Source organism: Ovis canadensis, chromosome 11, assembly GCF_042477335.2.
Source record: "Ovis canadensis isolate MfBH-ARS-UI-01 breed Bighorn chromosome 11, ARS-UI_OviCan_v2, whole genome shotgun sequence".
NCBI classification, from domain to species: Eukaryota; Metazoa; Chordata; class Mammalia; order Artiodactyla; family Bovidae; genus Ovis; species Ovis canadensis.
The window spans coordinates 17,142,064-17,163,285 of NC_091255.1; the positions used below are offsets into that span (position 1 = coordinate 17,142,064).

The 21,222-nt window shown below is 41.4% G+C and overlaps 1 protein-coding gene and 1 long non-coding RNA gene across 3 annotated transcripts; both read right to left on the reverse strand.

Moving 5' to 3' along the window:
• Positions 1-248: 248 nt before the first annotated feature.
• Positions 249-1,718, reverse strand: LOC138447149 (uncharacterized). Its single transcript, XR_011259688.1, has 3 exons — positions 1,216-1,718; positions 721-990; positions 249-463 (listed from the first exon to the last, which is right to left on the reverse strand). It is a non-coding gene; the product is annotated as an uncharacterized lncRNA (long non-coding RNA).
• Positions 1,719-15,245: 13,527 nt separating this feature from the next.
• SRSF1 (serine and arginine rich splicing factor 1) lies at positions 15,246-19,371 on the reverse strand. Of its 2 annotated transcripts, XR_011259689.1 has the most exons (5): positions 18,698-19,371; positions 18,100-18,284; positions 17,562-17,734; positions 16,679-17,358; positions 15,246-15,762 (listed from the first exon to the last, which is right to left on the reverse strand). XR_011259689.1 is itself a non-coding variant. In XM_069602591.1 (4 exons), the coding sequence occupies exons 1-4, from the start codon at positions 18,889-18,891 to the stop codon at positions 17,164-17,166; spliced, it is 747 nt and encodes a 248-aa protein (XP_069458692.1). In that variant the 5' UTR covers positions 18,892-19,371; the 3' UTR covers positions 15,246-17,163. The 2 variants fall into 2 exon arrangements, 1 of the variants encoding a protein (XP_069458692.1); XM_069602591.1 differs by having other exon boundaries at positions 15,246-17,358.
• Positions 19,372-21,222: the final 1,851 nt, after the last annotated feature.

The following is a 21,222-nucleotide window of genomic DNA, read 5'->3' on the forward strand; positions in this document are numbered from 1 at the left end:
GCGACACGCATCTCTGAGTGGCCTTCCAGCTCAAGCAGGGAATCCCACTGGGGTGCAGCCTCAGATCCTCCCTGTGCAGAAGGAAACACTTCCCACGCGCAGAGGTGTCATTACTGGGTTATTCTTGGGTGAAGGGCTGAGCTTCCCCATCCTCCTCCTAACTTCAGATATGATGTGAAATCCTACTTAACACCCCCCTCTCCCACCCCCCGCCAAATTTTTTTTTGAAGAGAAAGTATAGACACGAAATTGTTTTACTTCTTTAGTACAGTCTGCTTCTTCACACTCCCCAACCCCCCGCCCCAAACAAAAATCGAGCTTCTGGTTGGACGGCGTCAGATGCCACTGAGGTGACCCCAGCCTCTGTTTGCAGTTCCAAGTCTTCCGTGTAGGCGTCACTGCTACTGGAGCTTTGCACGATGATGCCCTGAACGCATTCTATCCATTCCTCACATAGAGGTAGCTATTGGGAATAGCAGAGACAGGCTATTATTAAACAATTGCCTCCAGTCCTGTAAGTCTCCTGTGGCGGGAAATGAGGGGGCAGGCTCTGTCAAGTTTTTTTATGAATTCTGGTTTAAAAAAAAAAAAAATCCTCAGTCACATTATTTCGACTTCAACATCTTTCATAACTGACTCTCTTACCCCCCCCCCCCCAATTTATTCCTCTTAAGTCACATTCTAATCAAGGTCACCATCTCCAGTTTCCCCCATACATACACAATAAAAATAATACGGTTGTGGAATTTGACTGGTAAAAGAAACTGAAGAGGCACAGTAATCTGACAGTCTGTGTTTCTTTTCCGTCCACTACACATGTATACCCGCTGCCCACTCTCCTCTCCTCAGTCACCAGAATGAAGGGGCTGGCAAACGTTGGTCTGGTTTCTTTTAGAGCTGATTCCCTACTGGAAGTCTTGGGGACGAATGAGAAGTTCCGCAGTTTCAATCAGTGGCAGAAGCAGGTAACACATCAGGGAACCAGTCAGCCTAGGACAGGAGGGGACAGAAAATGATGAATAGTTTCTGATTACACTCCAGCTAAACTGCTACAGTGGCCCTTTATGTCTGCTAAAAAATGTCCTTTAGTCTCTTTTGCAAAGGGAAATAAATGGTTCAGGAAGCCTAAGCTTATATATACATATAAGATAAGGAAAGAACCAAGATGTAAACCTAAGAAATTAACTAGGTAAGCTAAAACCTTTTGGCTCTGACCTGAGACACTGCACATTCTTTTGTTTTCATTTTGTGAATGCGGGTCTCTTGCTTCTTTCCTATCTTAACACACGGACTTCAAGGTCTCTGTAATACATCTCTCCTCAGTGTTTCTCCTCCCCTGTACAGCCTCTTCTACTTTGCTGCCTTTCAAACTGTGCTGAAAATGAAGCTTCAGGATTCTAAGACTAGCACTGGATGAAGACCATTTTTCTAATGACAATGTTGCTGGACTTTCTTGAACTTCTTCCCCCAGAATCTAGAAAACCCTTGTTAGCAATCCTTCTCAAAAACCTCTGGAAAGGGGGTTCCCCACTACCACAAAGTAGACGTCAAGTGAAAACCGTCTAGTTCTCATTACTGAAGAGCGGGATTCAGAAGTATCACTTTTCCTCACGTAAATGGCTCATTTTTCTATCCATGAGATGAAACCAGAATTCCCAATTGCTCCGATTTTTCTTTCCCCTTAAAAAGAAAAATGAACAATCTTTTAAATTCGGATGAAATGTTAAATCTTAGGCTATTTTCCAAAGAAACTATCCAAAATTTGGAACGAGTACTCAAAAACAATCAGCTCCGAGTGTTTTGAGGAATATAATGAAATCAGGAAGATCAAAGATTCCATCTTTAGGACAAACAGAATCTTTAACTACAAACGAAATGAACCCCTCTCAAGCCTGCTTCCACAGACCATACTGGGGCCCAATCAAAACACAGCAATGTCTAAAGAGAATAAATTCATCTTGATTACTGTAAACAACTTTCAGTGAGTGCATCAGCTGACCTACTCAGTGACCTATTAAGATTAGCAGTGTTACCTCCAGATATGATGAATAACTGAAATGTCTGGTGTCTAAGGCAAAAGGAAAAAACGTGCCTACATCCACCCAAATAAAATTCAGATTCCCTTCCCACCTTGTTCAGGTTCTTTCCCACCTTCCCTGCCCCAGTGTGTATAACCTGTAACTTAATCTTTCAGGGCCTCAATTTCCTCATCTGGAAAGAGAACAAAGTAAATACCTGCCTCACAGACAGGACTGTGGATGGGAGAGAAATGGAGACTGAAGGAGAGCTGTATAAAAAGCTTAGAACACTCCCTGGAATATAACAGGTGCTAAGAAGGTGTTTTTATTGGTGCTATCGAATGGTTCCAGATGAAGTCTAGGGCTGGGGATTCTGCCTAAGAGCCCTGAACCAGTTCTTTCTCTCTCTCAGAGTAACCAGTTTTCCCCTGTGCCCCACCCGCCTCTCCCTCAGAGAGCCCTAAGGTAAACAGCCAAAAGGCTAATGACACATGACAAAGGAAGAGACCTATTAAGATTAGCATTTCCAAAGACAACTTCTAGCAAACATTAGAAAGTAACACCGAATCAAATCCAAAACTTTTCATAGAGACCGTCTACTCAGGAGCAGCTTCAAACTGGCAGTTAAGAACTAATGCTTCAAGTAAGAAAGCTGGAGCTAACAGATCTTCTAGTAAAAATCAAGACTGCAAAATCTAGCTGCAAAAATATCAGCTAGAGAAATGATACCCTTAACAGCCTCAATGCAACTGAAGAGAAAGGACACACACTCTACCTGACCAAACCAAAGGTAACCACCACCCCACTAACGCCTCCCGTCTCCACCCTGCACCTCCCCCGCCGCCCCCCTACACACGAGACACAAAAACGAAAACAACCAAGCTTCTCTGAGAAGAAAGCAGAAGTCAATCTGCCCTTCCCACCTCCCCACACTAAGGGCTTTAAGCCAACTGCCTGTGGCCCATGTGGTCAGAAGTTGGGTTTGTGTTTCAATTCCACCACCTAAAGTGTCATCACTAGTCTTAACTGGTAAGGTGAGGAAGGGGAAACAACACTTTTTTCCCCTGTAAATACCTACTTAAATCCCTTAACAGCTGGAACATAGTCATGGGGAACAAAGGGACAGGGAACAAATCTACCCATTTCCCTAGTAAGACCTACTGGTAGTTGAGGGTCCTGAAATACTCATTTGTTTCTAAGAAGGGCCATATGCCCCAGATACCCAAAACCTACCCAAAGCCATGGTAACACATTTATTACCTTTCACTCTTTCTGAAAGCTGCTGCTACAAACCATGCTTAACCCGTCAGTTCCACCCATAAAACATGTGAGTAGAAACACCTTCCATTTTACAACTCCTGAATGGCTGACAGAGGACATACAACAAATAGCAAGCAAAACAGCATAGACACAAGAAGGAAAGAAACTAAGACAGGTCAAAAATACACCAAGTAAGAAACTTAATACAACTGGAAAACATACTCTCAGGCACCAGCATTTCTCCTTTGGACACCTGTTCCTCCCTGCCCTTAGATGCCCCAATCCCAGGGTGATGGCTGAGCTTGAAAAAAGTTGACAGGTCACGCAAACTTTGTGGGCCTGAACCAATCTAGCAAGCTTAGTGCAGTGACATCATGCTAATAGTCAAAAACATAAATCCTTACACAAGCAGGCACTCTGGTACAAAGGAAAAGCTCTTTCCAGTGGTATAGCCTCCACCCACTACATTCCACTGGTTAGACAGGGATATAACGACACTACACACACAGTGCTAGCAGTCATCTATCTCCATCACCACAAAAATGATCCAGTTGCAAAAAATTAAAAAATCTAAAAATGGTGCTTAATGCCTGTCCAGATGCTCTTGTGAAGACTGGGGCAGAGCAAGAACATACATACTGAGTAAACACTCTTTACCCAAATTCCAGCAGAAACATGTCAATTTCGTCTTCATCTCAGACTCCATAGTTCAGAATTCAAACAGGATTCTGTTTCTCTTAGTCTTCAAAGAGTTACCATGTTAATACATTGCAGATCTTATATTATGACCCCCTCTTTCTGAATGGGTGCTCCTTCCTCTTCCTTTCATTGGCTTAGATTAAAAAAAGCCTCATTGGGTCAATTTGATCTTCAACTGAGGATCCCTCTATTCTTCACAGTGAAAGAAACAGGAAATGACGACACCGGTTTTGAGTATGCTCCCTGAGGGAGGGACATGAGCAGTGGCGGCCTAAGACACTGATGTGGCATCACAAAACAGGCTAAGCTTTAGGTAGGTGCTCCACTCCTGACAGCAATGCCGAGATGGCAACACGAGGCCAGGACAGCGTGAGATCTGGCACAAGCTCCAGGATTTGCTTCTTTAAGGATGTTTCTTGACTCTGAGAGATCTCTGAACTATTACAGAAGCTGCCTAAAGTTCTACAGTCAGTCACCTGGCCCAGTATATAAGCAGGTGCAGGGAACCTGGCAAGCTGGTTTTTAAACTGTACAGAGACAACAGCTGTACTCAGCCTTTAATCCTTAAGTTGTATACTAAAACATAAAGCTCACCTGCTATCTACTCATACTATGTGAAGCATTTCACCCGATTTCCTGAACTGTGGCACAAGCTCTTTGCTAGACCTGAAGAGGACAATTCCTAGAGGGCAGGATAGATTCTGACTTGGCGAACAATTTACTATGATACACAGGGAAAATGGATCAGATTCAGAGAATCTAGATGTTTCCTCTGAAGTAATTTTAGTCTCCAAAACAAAGCACACAAAGCTCTGCTCAACTAGTTGACAGAAGTTAATTAGCCTTTCACCCCTGGGCCTGACCCTGTCCTCTGCAAGCTGTTTACTGACCTTACATTAAGTCCCTCCCCAACTTCCCAGCTCCCAGCTGCTTCCTCTTATTTTTCCAGCTTCCTCACTCCTCACCCACCCCACAACCTCTCATTTCACTTTCTCTCCCCCTTCCTCCCCTTTTATTCAGCAGTGAATGCTGACAGCAGATGGCAAGTACTCAATTCAAGCCAGCGAAAATGTGTCCAAAGCATCAGGTAAAAGGCAGTCCCAGAAATAAGAATCCTGGGGGTTGCAATACACACACACTCTGCCTCTCACTAATTTATTCTTTAGATGGGAAAGGCATATGTTTATTCTTCACATATGGAAGAATTATCCTCAGACAAAATTTATTAAAACTAAATTAGATAACTAGTTTTGCTTAGTTAGGCTTCTCAGGGACAAGGGGATTTTTTTGGTTTGCATTAGAATTGATAAACTTTATCCCTAACTTGTCCAGGACCTACACAGTGCATCTAGCAAAACTCATGAAGCCGTAGGAAGCCCCCACGTATGTTCTATACGCATTCAGTTAGCTAAAGATCAGTGACTCTGATCACTTAAGCAAAGCTTATGGAAGGTTCAAGTTCATACAATCTGTGATTAGCTTTCTCCCCACAGAAGAGCTGAAAAAACTGAAAGGAAACCTCAGTTAGCTAAAGATCAGTTACTCTGATCACTTAAGCAAAGCTTATGGAAGGTTCACGTTCATACAATCTGTGTTTAGCTTTCTCCCCACAGAAGAGCTGAAAAAACTGAAAGGAAACCTCGACTGCTAGAGGGAGGTTTGGGATTTGTTCCACAGTGATCTTAAAACCACAGGAATTTGGGGATGGAAATGTACCTGAGAAAACAGGAAAGGGAGAGGGAAAAGGCACCCCAAGACTACAGCTTCAATCAGTAAAGTTTAAGTCTCCCCCATGGTTTTAAGAAACCTGGTAAACACCTAGTTCTAGAGATACTGCATGGATGCTATCTAATTAGCTCAGCTTCAGCCCAAAATTCAGGCTGTGCTATTTCCAACCTAGAATGATATATTCTAGGTTTTGAAAGGCTAGCCAAGACACCCTAGATACTAACTTTTCAGTTCATAATGGATTGGACAAAACAAAGACCTCCTAATGTGGATTCTCTCCTTAGAAAAATGGCTCATGTGTAGAACTATGCCATAACTATCATCCTTTTTCAGTAAGGAAATATTTATGAAGCATCTATTTAAGGCCAGGAACTGTACTAGTCAGTCACTGGAATATGTTTAAGAATCTCCTCCAATAGAGAAATCAAAACTTGAAATAATTATAGACTAGTTAAATGTTTATACAAAATGATTATAAGAGCACTGGGAAGAAAAGAAAACATTAAAGGGGCTACTTGTCGTGCTAAATGAGACTTCACTTCATTGGTTCTCACATAACTGACAGCTTTGACACTGGGCTGTCATCTAGGGCTGAATATCACAACTAATGCCTAATAGGCTGTACGCTCAGGACCAAGTATAACGCAGACTGTTACTGCAAACCAGAAAGTCATCACACGTTGCTTTCAAAGCTGATAAAGCAACTCAATATGGTTTTGTGTATCAGATCTATCTTGCTAATAAGAATTTAAGTGTACACTTAGCTAACAAAACAAGTGCATGTTTACAGTTATCAATTCTCAGGGTCTTTTTCCTGCTACTATCCTCTGAGACTGTAGCTTGGTAAGAGTAGCTAGCCAGGCTCTGGTCATTGTCTGGTCTGCTTTCTGTGGGGCCAGTGTGACCAGAAGGGGTCAAAAGAGGGCAAGGGCTTCTCTGATGTTGGCTATGCACTGCACACTGGAAAGCCAGGGAGCTAAGTACCCCACTTTGTACTGCTGGGCTCTGGGCGATGGTCACTGTGACAAGATGAACACTTTGAAACAGCCCCATCAACCTGGCTAAGAACATGGATCAAAGGCAGCACCACGGGGCACCCTGGTGGCATCCAGTGGGTATTACAGATAGTGACCACTTGGGTCAAAGCCTTCTTTCCCCTCAACCTCTCCACTGGAAAAAGGCCGGTTTAAAAAAAAAAACAATATAGTAATAAAATAAACAAGAGCTTGTCACTAGAAGACATAGACTCAAGTTCTGTCACTTTAACATCTTTGAGTTCATTTCCTCCAACTCCAAAATAAGGCTAGAAACATTGGAGAATTAGAGTCAAAGCACTCCAAAAAAAAAAAAAAAAAAAACCACAAAAAAACCAGCTACTACTTCCACTAAGTATTTGTCCTATGTCCTTGCATTTCCCCCTCTAACTTCTCCACTAAGAAGGTAGAAAATGGCACAAACTCTTGAAGTCACGACTTTGGGAATAAGCCCAATCTGACTGGAGGACCACACTACATGTAAGATCTAAGCTATGCAGTTCACCTGCTGAGGATTTCATGACCGTATTCATACATAAACAGTAAGGTCAGTGTTGTGCACCAAGCATCTTAGAAAAAGTGTCAGAAAGTTATTAATACAGATTTTGGTCTCTAGGAGTTTACCATGTAGCTGGAGGAAATCAAAACATACATGAAATCAGACAACAGTTTAAGGGCAACATGGAGGTGTACACATTACGTGACACCATGCTGAAGCAAAGCAAAGCAGAAACACAATGCAATTAGTGCTTTAGTCTTTCTTTAGATCATTCTTTAGACTAAGAATGCTTTAGTCTTTAGCAGATCATGAAGGGAAGTTTTCAAAGGCAAAAGTAATGTGAGTGCTCTCAAGATTTGTGAGTTTCCAGAGTCCATGGCTTTGAGAACTGCTTATGCTAGCTGATCCTCTCTCAGCCTAAGGATCAGGGTCAGGGTCCTGGAGTAATGTTAAGATTCCCAAGCCAGTAAATATACTACCCAGTTTCTTCATTCTATCTATAAATCTCTTTATGGATAACTACTAATAAAAAACCAAAATAATTCAACCCTAATGAGAAAACTGTAGAAACTCATTGAGACAGGATTACTAAATTCAGAACTAATTTAAGGCTTCTTCTGTAAGAATTATGCTTAATAATGGAAAATCCAGGAGAAAGCAGGGAGACCTGGATTGGGAAGATCCCCTGGAGAAAGGAAAGGTTACCCAGTCCAGTATTCTGGCCTGGAGAATTCCATGGACTACATAGTCCATGGGGTCGCAAGAGTCAGACACAACTGGCTTTCGCTTTGGGAGAAAGCCAGAGGGAACCCCTCTGCTCCTAAAGGAGACACATCAATTCTAGAGGATCTGCACTGAAGTGTGGCACGTCTTGCAACAAGGCAACTTTTTTACTTTGCAAGACTGATTTGGGGGACAGTACTTGTTTCCACGGTTATACGTGGCTTAAGCTAGCGTTTAAATGAGCTGGCCCTGGAGCACAGGCTGGACCGTGCAGGGCCACTTGTGTGCTTCTTCCTTCCAGTGCTACACAATCTAGGGTTGGTTCAGTCTGCAGATGCATCAACTGCAGATACAGAAGGCTGCCTATAGTCATTTTTACAGTGTGGCAGGTCAGCACCTCTAACATGAATGGTCAACAGTAATTTGCACTTCCTATTTTCACAGCTGAGAAATTATCTGATGCAATGTTAGGATTACCACTTTCTCCAATAATCTACCCAGTCAACCAATAGTTTGTGGACTAGGTTTCTATACAATTTTGCTTTTAAGGAGTACTAAAATTCTGTCAATCAACATTTATTAAACTGTGCCAACTGGAGGTGGAAAACAAATCCAAATAGCGTTTTGAAGAACTCCATCTAGTAAGTAAACATTTGGCTCACTGGGAAATACCAATACAACAAAAATTCTACTGGGTAGAAAAAATTAACATACAAATTTCAACAGTAATAAAATTGTGAGACTAAATGCATCACAGAGAACACAGCTATTTTATGGGTTTCGAAGCTTGGTTTTTATAATTTCAGAAATTAACTATAACTTGACAGTAATAAGGACTTGAAGCAGCAGGGTGACTACTAATAAGGGCAGAAAAGTTTGAAAACATATAAAATATATAGAAGTAAAAACAATCATGATCAGTAAAAAATGTTTCCCAGATCACCCAGAGCAGGGAAAATGTGATTGAAAATGGTGATAAATTGTAGACTACATTCCACTGTTTCATACTAGATGAGCAAGTTCTAGGGAGATCAGGCTGGATGGCCAGGATGGAGGTGGCCAGTTAACTGGTTTTTCATTTCTTCAGTAATGATTTTGGGTGTGCGGACAAAGATGTCAGCATGGCAGATGAAGTTGGGAGACAAATTCAAATAGCATTTTGAAGCACTCTATCTGGGAAGTAAACTAAACCTTATTCTTGCGAAGTGACAGACACAAATGCACTGTAGCTAAAAACTGGTTCTATTAAGACACAGAACTTGATTTTCACCATGCGACACGTTTACTCTGCAGTGTCAGAGAACACAGCAATCAGTTTTTGTAGTGAGCTTGTCAACAAGCACACTTACTGTCGTGCACACTTGTAGTGTACTGTTAACCAACATCTTACATCTCGTCTAAGTTGTGCATGCTCAGGTGCTTCAGTCATGTCCAACCCTCTGTGACCCTGTGGACTGCAGCCCGCCAGGCTCCTCAGTCCGTGGGATTCTCCAGGCAAGAGCACTGGCGTGGGCTGCCATGCCCTCCTCCAGGGGCTCTTACTGACTGGGACTGAACCAGCACCTCCTGCACTACAGGCGGATTCTTCACCGCGGAGCCACCGGGGAAGCCCCTTAACGTTGTGGATGTCACTTATTTTGTAATTCAAGAAACAAAATTCTCCAAAAACTGTTAGAAATATCAGGAGATAGAAGGATGGAAAATGTCTTAATGTTACTTAGCTTCTTCTTTATCAACTGAAGGACTGACTTCCAACTTGCAAACAGAAGAACCTGAGTCTATTTACTGGTTACTTACTCAAGATACTCAGAAAGGGAAGTAAAGTGATTAAAACGTCTACGTTTCTCTTCCTAAGCAACTGGACTGAGAGATCCTTCGAGGATCTGCACAATTCACAACACTGTGCTATGGGAGAGCAGGGAAGGAGGGGGAAACAGGTATGACCCGCTAGAAATTAGGAGAGAGACAATAAACAATTCACAACACTGTGCTATGGGAGAGCAGGGAAGGAGGGGGAACAGGTATGACCCGCTAGAGATTAGGAGAGAGACAATAAACAATTCACAGCACTGTGCTATGGAAGAGCAGGGAAGGAAGGGAAAACAGGTATGACCCGCTAGAAATTAGGAGAGACAATAAACAATTCACTGGCTAGAGGTATACCGGCTTGAGTTTTAAGATACGGCAGAAAAGTGCTATGCAGAACAGTGGGGAAGGATGAGCAGTGCTTTTTCAGTGACTACTATCAGGTGACGGACTGTCTTGGTTCCTTACCAAAAAAACTCACAAATCGGGATGAAGCAGATAAATGGATAGAAGGTAACATATGCCATACCAGATATACATGAAGTCTGTGCCAACGCAGTATGGTAGGTGTTAAGTTCTCAGAGAGATGACTTTTGATACTGGGATGAGGTTATCAACAGCTTTAGATTCAGTCCAAGACTCCAAGTCCCAGTTAAAGGCTGTAGGTTATGTTTTGTCAACTGATGTAGTAGTCCATTCATAAGGATTAAACCTTAATAAACATAACCTGAAAGCTTATCTTAAACTTACAAAGGCTCCCCTAACACCCAGCACTTCAGGGTACAATTCTGCCATGTCATCTGGCACTTAAAACCACCTTCAAGTTTAGCCTTTTTCTTTTATAAAGGGGAATTCCAGATTTTCAGTTGAGCAATTTAGGATTTAGTCTCTTCATAAGTTAAGATGTCAGAGCTAACATTTCTTGAATTAAGGGATAATTTAGTGCACTTTCAGTACTCAATCCAATTTGCAGCAAGGCTATCTCACTAGTTAGCAACTATCTTTGGTAGCCTAACTTGCTACATAAAATGTGAGCTTGGTAGGCAAGGTTATGTGTGTAAATGTGATTCTCTTCTAGAATACCTGTATTTATCCTCTTTTGGTGTCTTATTCTTCAAAGCAGTTTTTAACATTTGTGTCTGAAGACAAGTGCTCCCATATTGACTAAATGGTATCACAAGTGGGCCTAAAAAACTTTTTAGTGACAAAAAAGCTTGTGTCCTTTACATTTTTGTAATGTAAAGTTGAACGGAGGTGGGAATGACAAACGCTGAGGTGTTAGTTCCTAACAGAGAAGTCTGTACTGACACTTTGATTACAGGATACTCTGCCTGTTCTGTAGAACAGAAAAATTCAAGTAGCCAACCTGATGAACAGATAGGGTTGTGAGACACAGTAACAATCACTGAAAAGTCTCAGTAATGTCAAGAAATAAGACTTTTCACTCCAGAAAGTGTTTCACACCATATGACGGTTTCTCAGAGGATACTCGTTTTGTGTAGCACATGACCAATTCCATGGCTGGAGGGGGGAGGAGGGGGAATGGGTGGCACCCCTGTACCTGAGTCCTACACTTCTGGCCTTACTATTACATACTTGGGAGATGTACAAGGCAGGCAGAAAAACAAGCAGCTTCACATCTTCAGCATTTTGTCCTAAGTCCCAGAAGCTAGACAGTTTTGTGATTTATTCAAGCTTGAAAGTTGCTCAGTCGTGTCTGACTCTTTGCAACCCGGTGGACTGTAGCCCACCAGGCTCCTCTGTTCATGGGGTTCTCCAGGCAAGAATACTGGAGTGGGTTGCCATTTCCTTCTCCAGGGGATCTTCCCGACCCAGGGATCCAACTCCGGTCTCCCACATTGCAGGCAGACGCTTTAGCCTCTGTGCCACCAGGGAAGCCCTTATACAAGCTTGGTACTCATTAAGTACTATTCAAAACCTAAAGGAAAAGGCAAAGGATTTTGACCAACAGATGGATGGAGAGGCAAAGGTAGAGCTACAGGAAAAAAAAAAAACACCACCAAAAAATTCCAACTTTGGAGCTGATACAGGATTAAGTTTCCACCTTGCTGTTACCATTCTTTGCCCTAGGGTATTTCCTGGTTAATTTGGCATCATAGCACCCTCTAGCGGCTATGTGATTTTTTTCCTAACATTACTCAAATACGGGGAGTGAAATAAGACCATGGTAAACAAAATAACATCCATCCAGACAACTCATTAGACATCTGGCATACCTTTAAAATTGTTTGCTCAGAGTATATTCGGTGAAGATGAGTTAAGCATTGTATAGCTCTTAATTTCTACTATCTTTACACTGATAATTCTATCAGGAATTATAAAAAGGTAAAATACTTTAACCTTTTTAAGAAATGTCACCCAGGATCTCCTCAACCGTTTCTTCTGTTTTACATACCTACATAAATGGCAATCGCCTTATGTTTTCTCTTTTGCCAGTGAGTGATCTATTTCAAAATGTTTGAGATTTTTTTCTGCCTAAGCAGCACCAAGAACTTTTGTATAAGAAAAAGATCTTTCCTTTCACCCCTACAAATCACATTAAAAGGTTTTCAGGTATAGCTTTCAAAGTTAGAAGCAGCACCCCCCAACCCAATCTCAATCTGAAGTATAATCACATGGATAAGCTGTTTGAAGTATACTGTAAGTTCTTGGATCTACATTTTAAGCAAAGTTTTTGCCAGGATTACTATTTATTCAACAATCAGGAGACAAAATGAACACCTTTCCTTATAACCTCCCTTTACTTCATGCCAATCCCACCCTTTCCTATAGGATCAGATTCTTATTTAAAAAAATAGGTGCTGGGAAAAATTACCCCCAAAGAGAGTATTCCACTGCATGGAATGGCAGAATATTTATTTCCTTCAGTGGAGACAATTACAAGTTCACTAGAACAACAGAATATTAAAAAATGTATCATACCTTTTCTGGTGGCTGCTTCAGCCTAAAGAGATGTGGAGCTAACAGCTTAATAAAGAAATCAGAGTATCCGGGTTTGTTTTCACTCACACGCCCAAACTACACAGAAGCCTTCACTCCGTGTAATCTGTAACGGTTCTACAACCCTTTATCCAAACTCTCTGGGGCAGATGTATTTGAAATCCAGAGTGTTTTGCATTTTATAAAGGTTTCATACATAGATCCTTTACCACATTAACACTCAGCACAACCTGTGACAACTGACATTAGTATTTCTTAGTCACACCAAGTACAAAACAAATGCATTGATTTTGGCCATATTTTACATTCAATTTGCTAAACAGAAGATTTTGGAGTTCTGGGATAAAAGATTGAGAACCTGTTTTCTTTGTATTCTTTATACCCTGACAGAAATAGGTTAAACCAAAGAATGGTTATAACAGAACTTCAGTCTAATAGTTTCTTTCCTTTTAATACTATTTATGGTAAATACAGACATGTAACTTGTGATTTCATTACAACGTCATGTACAAAGGAAGCAAAAAAGCACACAAATAATTCACAGAAACTTGAAAAAAAGAAAAAAAAAGTACCTTAACAAGCAAGATATATTTCAAAGACAAAACTGAGAAAGTTAAAACCTAGAATCATATTCAAGTTAAAGCACTACAATGAGTAGATACATTAACATTCGAAACTATAAAACTTAAGGGGGGAAAAACATTTTAAATGAAGGAAATCTGTTCACATTCCAAACAGCATTTTTTTTAAAAATTACTAAACTTAAATTTTAAACATAAAATTCAGATCCCAAACAATTAGGAACCAGAAAATGGGTTTCTTACCTTTTGTTTCCAGGATGTAGGCTGAACAGCAAGGTTGGTTACTCAATCTGATGTTATGAGAAATAATTCTTAAACTTTTCCTTGATTAGAAAATAAATTATAAGCTCCCTACAACATCTAAGGGCACACAAATACGGAGAAAAGCAGAAAATCCAAGACTGTTTTAATCCCCAAGTATGACTTTCTTCTAAGAGTTGCTAATATAGGTAGAGATTTAAGGTCCATTTCCTAAGACTGTCACATAGTCTGCATCTCCTCTTACATTTTGTCGTCTAGTCTACTCCTACTGAACTGGAAAACCTGGCCCCTTTCATACACAGGTTAAATCTTCTCTAATCTTAAAAAGCCTACATACAGGCAAGTAGTATTTTCCATCTCACTTCAATCTGATTGGGACCACTATCTCTCCTAAAGTAGAGCTCATCTTTCAACTTAGCTTAAACGCACTCAACTTCTGAGGGCAATTTTCATCTTGGTCCTGTTTCCAAAATAATGAATACTAATTAACTCAGGGCCCAGAAAAGTCTAGCTCTTTCCAAAATCATTTAATGTCTTACAAAAAAACTTGAACTTTTTTTGCCAACTCAGATGAAGCCTAGTTTTACATACTGTCTACTCTTGAACACTATATTTTGAATTCCTACATTAAAACTAGTTACTCCCTTAATGGATCGATACAAAATGCTCTAAAAAATGGAATCCTATTCTTGACTTTACTATCCTTTCTCTTCCTCATGACATTCCACAAGGTGCATTTAAATGTACTGGCTGGGTGACTTTATGCAAATCTTTAGGCTGTCTCCACTACCAAGATTTCTAGTGTCTCCTAGGTTTGAAATCACATCACCTGAATAGCAGCCTTAAATCCTGCTTCCAATTACAATTAACACTCCAGGGAAATCTTATGATTTAGCTATCTTTTAGATGCACAAAAAGTGGTCTGATGATTGTGACTAGCTATCAGGAAATCAGAATAAAGATCAGGAATACTAAGTAAAAACCCCCTTCTTCCCCCAACTCTAAGTGAAAATTTAGCACCAAGGGGCTACCAAGTAAAGATACAAAAACTAGTAGATGACAAGATGTCATCACTGCTTTGGTATGTTCTGGATAGTAACTTTATGGTTAAGAAGAGTTCCAAGGCAAAATTCTAAAGAATGCCCAGCTTTTTATTAGCAATGATTCACTCAAACAGTTAAATCTTCCAGTGTGCTATTCAGATTTCAAACAGTAAATGTAATCTGTGTTAAGAATTATAATCTGTGCTGAATTTTAATACTTACCAATTTTTGAGATGAACTATTTTCACTGAGAAACTCAAAGGCTAATAATACCAACATTCACTAGTCATTACCTGATTTTACACAAAACTCTATGCTAATTACCAAAAATAAGCAGTATCCATAAATTTAGTCATTTTTAACCAGAGCTTTGCAGCTTATCCTCCAGAAACTAAATCACCCCTCATTTACGACATTACATACACAACTATCTTATTCTCACTTTTTATCTTCCCCTGAAGACTTTTACAATTAACAGTAAGATAATACCATTTATTAGCAAATTCCTTTCAAGAACCTTTAATTTACTAACACAAACACAAAAAAATCAGAATCTTATCAATTTTAAGTATTAACTGAGACTAGTCACCCAGTAAAAAAAATCTTACAAGAGGAAAAAGGACAACCATGCATAGTTTTTTAAAAAATGTTTATTTTTTTCAAAGAAAAACGGCAACAGCCAATTGGAAACCTACTTATTCTTCAACTCCAATTTTGTTTTCTTTAAATTTAGAAGTGACTTACTGATTTACTATTTTAAACAAACCCCCCCTTTCCCCTTTAAATGTTTACCATCTACTCGTGCTGAATCCTTCCAAGGAGATTGCTCCAGCGTATATCTCCAGGTCCTCGCTTTGCTCCTTTTACCAAAAATGCAAAACACAATTCCATCGTGCATCTTAAGGGCTCCAATCGTCAAAAATAGGAAAAAAAAAATCTTTGGAATAGCCAATTAAGTTGAATAAAAAAAAAAAAAATCCACACGAATGCGGTTTGGTTGGGGCAGGAATCCACTCCTATGTTCCTGGTAATCTGATCCCGCTCCATGAATCCTTGTAATTCATCCTCCCTATCCTATCCACATTATGATTTGAATCCAATGATCCAGCTCCAAGGATTGGGATCCAGTGAGCCCTCTCCAATCCAAACCTTTATAACCAGCAAAACCAAAAAAGAGGAGGCAAAATGTTAGATACTGTAATCAAAAAAGGTTTCTGGGGAATGATGAGTTATGTCTGTCATCAGTTTAACAGATGTACATCAATAACTATCAAATTCCCCAAAACAAGTTTCTGAATGGTGTTCTGATAAATTTTAGAAACTTAATCATCATAGAGACTAATTGGAAGAAGCATTTTATATTTACAGTTCAACTGATAATGCCAACACTTGTTACTGTACAGCGTATTACAGGTTTTGTGGTTGCAAAAAGTTACGTAGTTGAAAAGTTTACTGGTACTGCTACCCCCCTAAGTCTAAACTAAATCTAATGCTCCCATTTGTAATTTAATTTGTAAATTAAAAGTATTTTAAACATGAGTCAATTATGAATACTAGTTTAAAGGGGAAGGTGAGACTTAAAATTATTCCCAACTAGATTATCTACACCAATATGTTGGAATTCTATATTTTGCTTTCATTTTGTCTTTAAAAAATGAAGTAGCAACGCTATATCAGTCACACAGAGGACATGCAGATTTAGCAGTATTGATATTATACTCTATCTGGTTGGAATTAAAGACACCCTGTACCCACATGTACACCAACAGCAGGTCACACATTAACAGTTGTAACTAAGCATTATGACAAATTAGCCAGTTCTTCCCACATTAGTCCCTATTAAAATAAAAAAGGGAAGGGAGCAAAATAGTTACAAAATGGGCAATGTAATTTTGCCACAATTGCCAAGGTTTAAAGAGCAAAGCAATTGTAGCTAAAGGTAACTGCATTAAGATGCTTACAAGTGTTTTATGGTAGATGTACACATAATCAATTTAAACCCTTGCCTTTAGTATAAGGTCAATACTGCCAATTTCATCTGTGACAATAGCACTTGGAGTCATACCATTGCCTCCATTATTGATCTGATCCTCCTCAATCCTCCTTTTGACAATCCTAAAATGATTGAAATGTGCTCCACAATCCTTAATCCAAAGCATTCTTAATCCATCTCTTCAGATATGTCTACAGAAAGACACATGAAAAGCAAGATAAACATAAGAACTTCCCCAGGTAAGATAACCACAAACACCCCCAACACCCCAGTTCACACAAACCAGAGCAGAATAGACATTTACACAATATCACAGTCTGAAGAGCATGGAGAGTTAACTAAATTTAAACAATCCTGGCTATGACATCACTTAAAATACAATTTATCGACATGAGGGGAATGTAGATGTTAGGAGCAAGGGGTATTACACAAGAATGCAATTCAACACTTTAGCCCATTCTGAACAAAACAGTTTGAATTAAAAAATGAAAAGATTGTACTGAATAAAGGAAAACTGTATACAACATGGGTTCTACAAAAAAGTGTCACCAATCATCTTATGTACGAGAGCGAGATCTGCTATGACGGGGAGAATAGCGTGGTGATCCTCTGCTTCTCCTTGGGGAATAACTTCGACTCCTGCTGTTGCTTCTGCTACGGCTTCTGCTACGACTACGGCTTCGAGATCGAGATCTTCCATAACTTGGACTTCTGGGCCCATCAACTTTAACCCGGATGTAGGCAGTTTCTCCCTATTGAATAGACAGAACTTTCGATTGAAAGATCTAAGCTTTCACCTGTCTTCAGGCATGCTGAATGAATACAACGTAATTTAAACCAGAGGCACTTTACTGGGTTTACTTGGACACCCTTGCCTGAATCTTACCTTCAAATTCCACAGTTAAGACCACTGTATCCAATTCTGGCCAATAAAAAGAATAAGTGTATAACCTACCTCATGAGATCTAAACTTAGTGTTATCCAGTTTTCGAACTGCATAGGTCATATCTTCTTTCCGTACAAACTCCACGACACCAGTGCCATCTCGGTAAACATCAGCATAACATACATCACCTGCTTCACGCATGTGATCCTTTAAATCCTGCCAGCTTCCACTTGGAGGCAGTCCTGAAAAAGATTTTTTTTCAACAGTTATCCTAGTATTTCACATTAAAGTTAAAATTTACATTAGAACCAAGACTACTTTAAAATTAATGATTAGTTTTAACATCCTAGGTTAATGATTCAAAATTCTAGAATTAAAAGCCCCAAATTATTTACAAAGTAATGATCTTCATATTCTAGACACTGCAATCTAATTCGTTAAATCTCAAATACAGTAATTCCTGGTTACTAAATTCATCCATGCGACTGAAATAATTTAAAGACCTACCATGAAAGCTAGCATTTGTCAAACTAGGCACGCAAGGAAAACTTTAAAGTGTAGGATCTGTCCAAAAGGGACATCGACCGGCGCGGAACGGTCAACTTACCAGAGACAACCACTCTGTTTTCAGAACGCCTGGATGGGGGGCCATAGCGGCCCCGGGGAGCCCCGCCACCTCCACCCCCGCCGCCGCCTCGGCCTGTACCACGGCCACTTCGAGGAAACTCCACCCGCAGACGATATCCATCGTAATCATAGCCGTCGCGACCGTACACCGCGTCTTCCGCATCCCTGCGTGATTACAGAAAGCCGAAGGGTAAGAAAAAGGGCCGGGAGGGGTGGCCACCTCCGTCCGGGAGCCAGCAGCGCCCCGCACATGCGCACCCGGGGTGGAAGAGCCCACATGCGCCGCATAATAGGGACGGCCCCTCCCCCACCCAGAAGCACGCCAGGCTCCCGACCACTACAGCAGCCCTCAGCGCCTCAGTTTCCCGCTCCGAGCCCGCGAGCCGGCTCTGGAGACGCCCGGGGGGCCCAGTCACCAGGGAAGCCTCACCGACTCGGCTCCTCACTTCACTCGTGCGCGGCCGACTCGTCTTGCTCCCAACCTCAGAGCCCACGTCCCCATTCTCTCTAAGGCCTTGGAGCACTCCCCAACTACTCCAACCTATATCCTCAAGGCCGCAAGTCCCTGGCCGCCTCACCGCGGGTCCTCGAACTCAACGAAGGCGAAGGGCGGTCCTCCGCGGCGATTCTTCAGGTCGATGTCGCGGATAGCACCGTATTTGTAGAACACGTCCTCAATGTCCTTGGTTCGGATGTCTGGAGGTAAGTTCCCTACGTAGATGCGGCAGTCGTTGTTCCCTGCCGGGCCACGAATCACACCACCTCCCGACATGGCGGCGACGAAAAGCGCGGACTCGAGAACAGGCCTTCCCACCAAGCCTAGCGAACGGCAGAGCGAGCCCGCCGCGACACCACGTCTCCCGCGGCCCCTCCAAAATGGCGCCTTTATCAGCTCGGCGCACGGATATGGGGGGGAGGGAAGAAGAGAAGCGGGAGGAAGCAGCTATTCGATCTCACTGCGCACGCGCAAGAGCGTAACGGGTGTGCAGCGAAAGGGACGCTGGCGCACGCGCGACGTCACCCTCCGCGCTAAGGGAAAAAAGTTCCCGCGTTCCCGTGGTGCCGAGAGCTTTGCAAAGGAAGTGACCGGCCCTGTGGTAAAGATTTAGGGCAGAGCCCTTGTAAAAGAGGGTTATTAATCTTGTCGAGTCCTAAAGAATAATCAATTTCCCCAGGAATAAGTCTCTTAAAGCAAAGGCGCTTTGGAAGGATTTAGTGAAACCTAGCCTATAGCTTTATCCCACAATGCTCTGCGGGGTTAACGGCCTTGGGCGGGAAAGATGCCCCCGGGGGCGGAGTCAATGGGGGAGGGACTGGGCGGTTGCTCCGGAAACGGGCGCGTCTTAGGAGACTGCGCCCAGTCTGGGAGTCGGCGTTGTCTGTGATTCTGTGCAGAGGCAAGCCATCACTGTGTTTCCGCCTCGTCTCCTGTGAACCTGTGCGCTGCCTAGACGAGTGTGTAATATAGGGGAGCCGAGCTTAGATTCCTTAAATTCTACATCAAGTACCGTTCTACCTTCGGTTCAGCACCAAGCTTTGTATATATTTAATAACTACATTCAACACTGCTTGTGTTTATTAGTGGCGGCGATTCCTGCTCTGACCAATCGGTGGTACCAACCGGGACCCAGATCTCTCTCTTTTTTCATCGCCTATTACTAGGCCCAACGCAGCGGAAAGGTGCATTGAAGGCTGCAGAATGGTGCCTGTTACTTCTCCATCCTTTTTCAAAGAACGAGAAAAAACACACGCGCCTGCGTGTGTGTATGCAGAATCCTGAAGTTCCTTGTTTTGAACTCATTAGCAGGCCTCTCAAGTAATATAAATGAGCCCAATGAACTTGTGAGAACTACTGTGGCCGCTGGAGACCACAGTTGCTGCTCAAGACTGATCTGCTAGTCAGGTCCAGGGAGATTAGAACTTCTACATTTTTTCCTATAGAGATATCTATTTGAAATCTGGTTTTTTATATGAAATGCTGGAACTTTACATTATTAGTGATGAATTCAAATTAAAACAACAAACCTGCAGTCATAAATATGCTAAAACAGCTCTGCACCCTAAGGGTAAGGATGATTTTCTTCAGTTTATGTATGTATTTGTAATAGTCCCTCTCCTCAGGGCTGTAAGGCAGTTTTATAAAGATACTATAAAACGTTATTAAAACTAGGTGGAGAAATCTAGGTGCCTTTGAAATTAAAAAGAAAAAAGATGACATGCTTTCAGTTCTATAAGTTGATTGAATATATTTTAGTAAATGTTTCTCAGTAATCCCAAAATACAGATTTACTTTGCTCCTCAACAGATCCATGGAGGAGCTTTGGTAGTTCTTAAAATCTCTGTGATAGTTGACAAAATTTTGTGTATGTGTACTTTTTTGTCCTTTAAATCATCCTTCATTGACATATTTTATCTATTGCCTTATTTTTTAAATACTTATCTATTTTTAGTTGGTTGATGATTGGTTTATAATATTGGTTTGATTTCTGTCTTACATCAACATGACTTCAGTTCAGTTCAGTCGCTCAGTCGTGTCTGACTCTTTGCGACCCCATGAATCGCAGGACGCCAGGCCTCCCTGTCCATCACCAACTCCTGGAGTTCACTCAGACTCATGTCCATAGAGTCAGTGATGCCATCCAGCCATCTCATCCTCTGTCGTCCCCTTCTCCTCCTGCCCCCAATCCCTCCCAGCATCAGAGTCTTTTCCGATGAGTCACCTCTTCACATGAGGTGGCCACAGTACTTGGAGTTTCAGCTTCAGCATCATTCCTTCCAAAGAAATCCCAGGGCTGATCTTTAGAATGGATTGGTTGGATCTCCTTGCAGTCCAAGGGAGGTTTAAGAGTCTACTCTAATACCACAGTTCAAAAGCATCAATTCTTTGGCGCTCAGCCTTCTTCACAGTCCAACTCTCAAATCCATACATGACCATGGGAAAAATCATAGTCTTGACTAGACGGACCATAGTCAGCAAAGTAATGTCTCTGCTTTTGAATATGCTATCTAGGTTGGTCATAACTTTTCTTCCAAGGAGCAAGCTTCTTTTAATTTCATGGCTACAGTCACCATCTGCAGTGATTTTGGAGCCCCCCAAAAATAA

Excerpts from the sequence above, each read along its gene's own strand:
- SRSF1 (XM_069602591.1), bottom strand. The coding sequence starts at position 18,891 with ATGTCGGGAGGTGGTGTGATTCGTGGCCCGGCAGGGAACAACGACTGC. Across the intron at positions 18,285-18,697 it reads GTTGAGTTCGAGGACCCGCG|GGATGCGGAAGACGCGGTGT; the intron begins GTGAGGCGGCCA and ends GTAATCACGCAG. Across the intron at positions 17,735-18,099 it reads AAACAGAGTGGTTGTCTCTG|GACTGCCTCCAAGTGGAAGC; the intron begins GTAAGTTGACCG and ends AATCTTTTTCAG.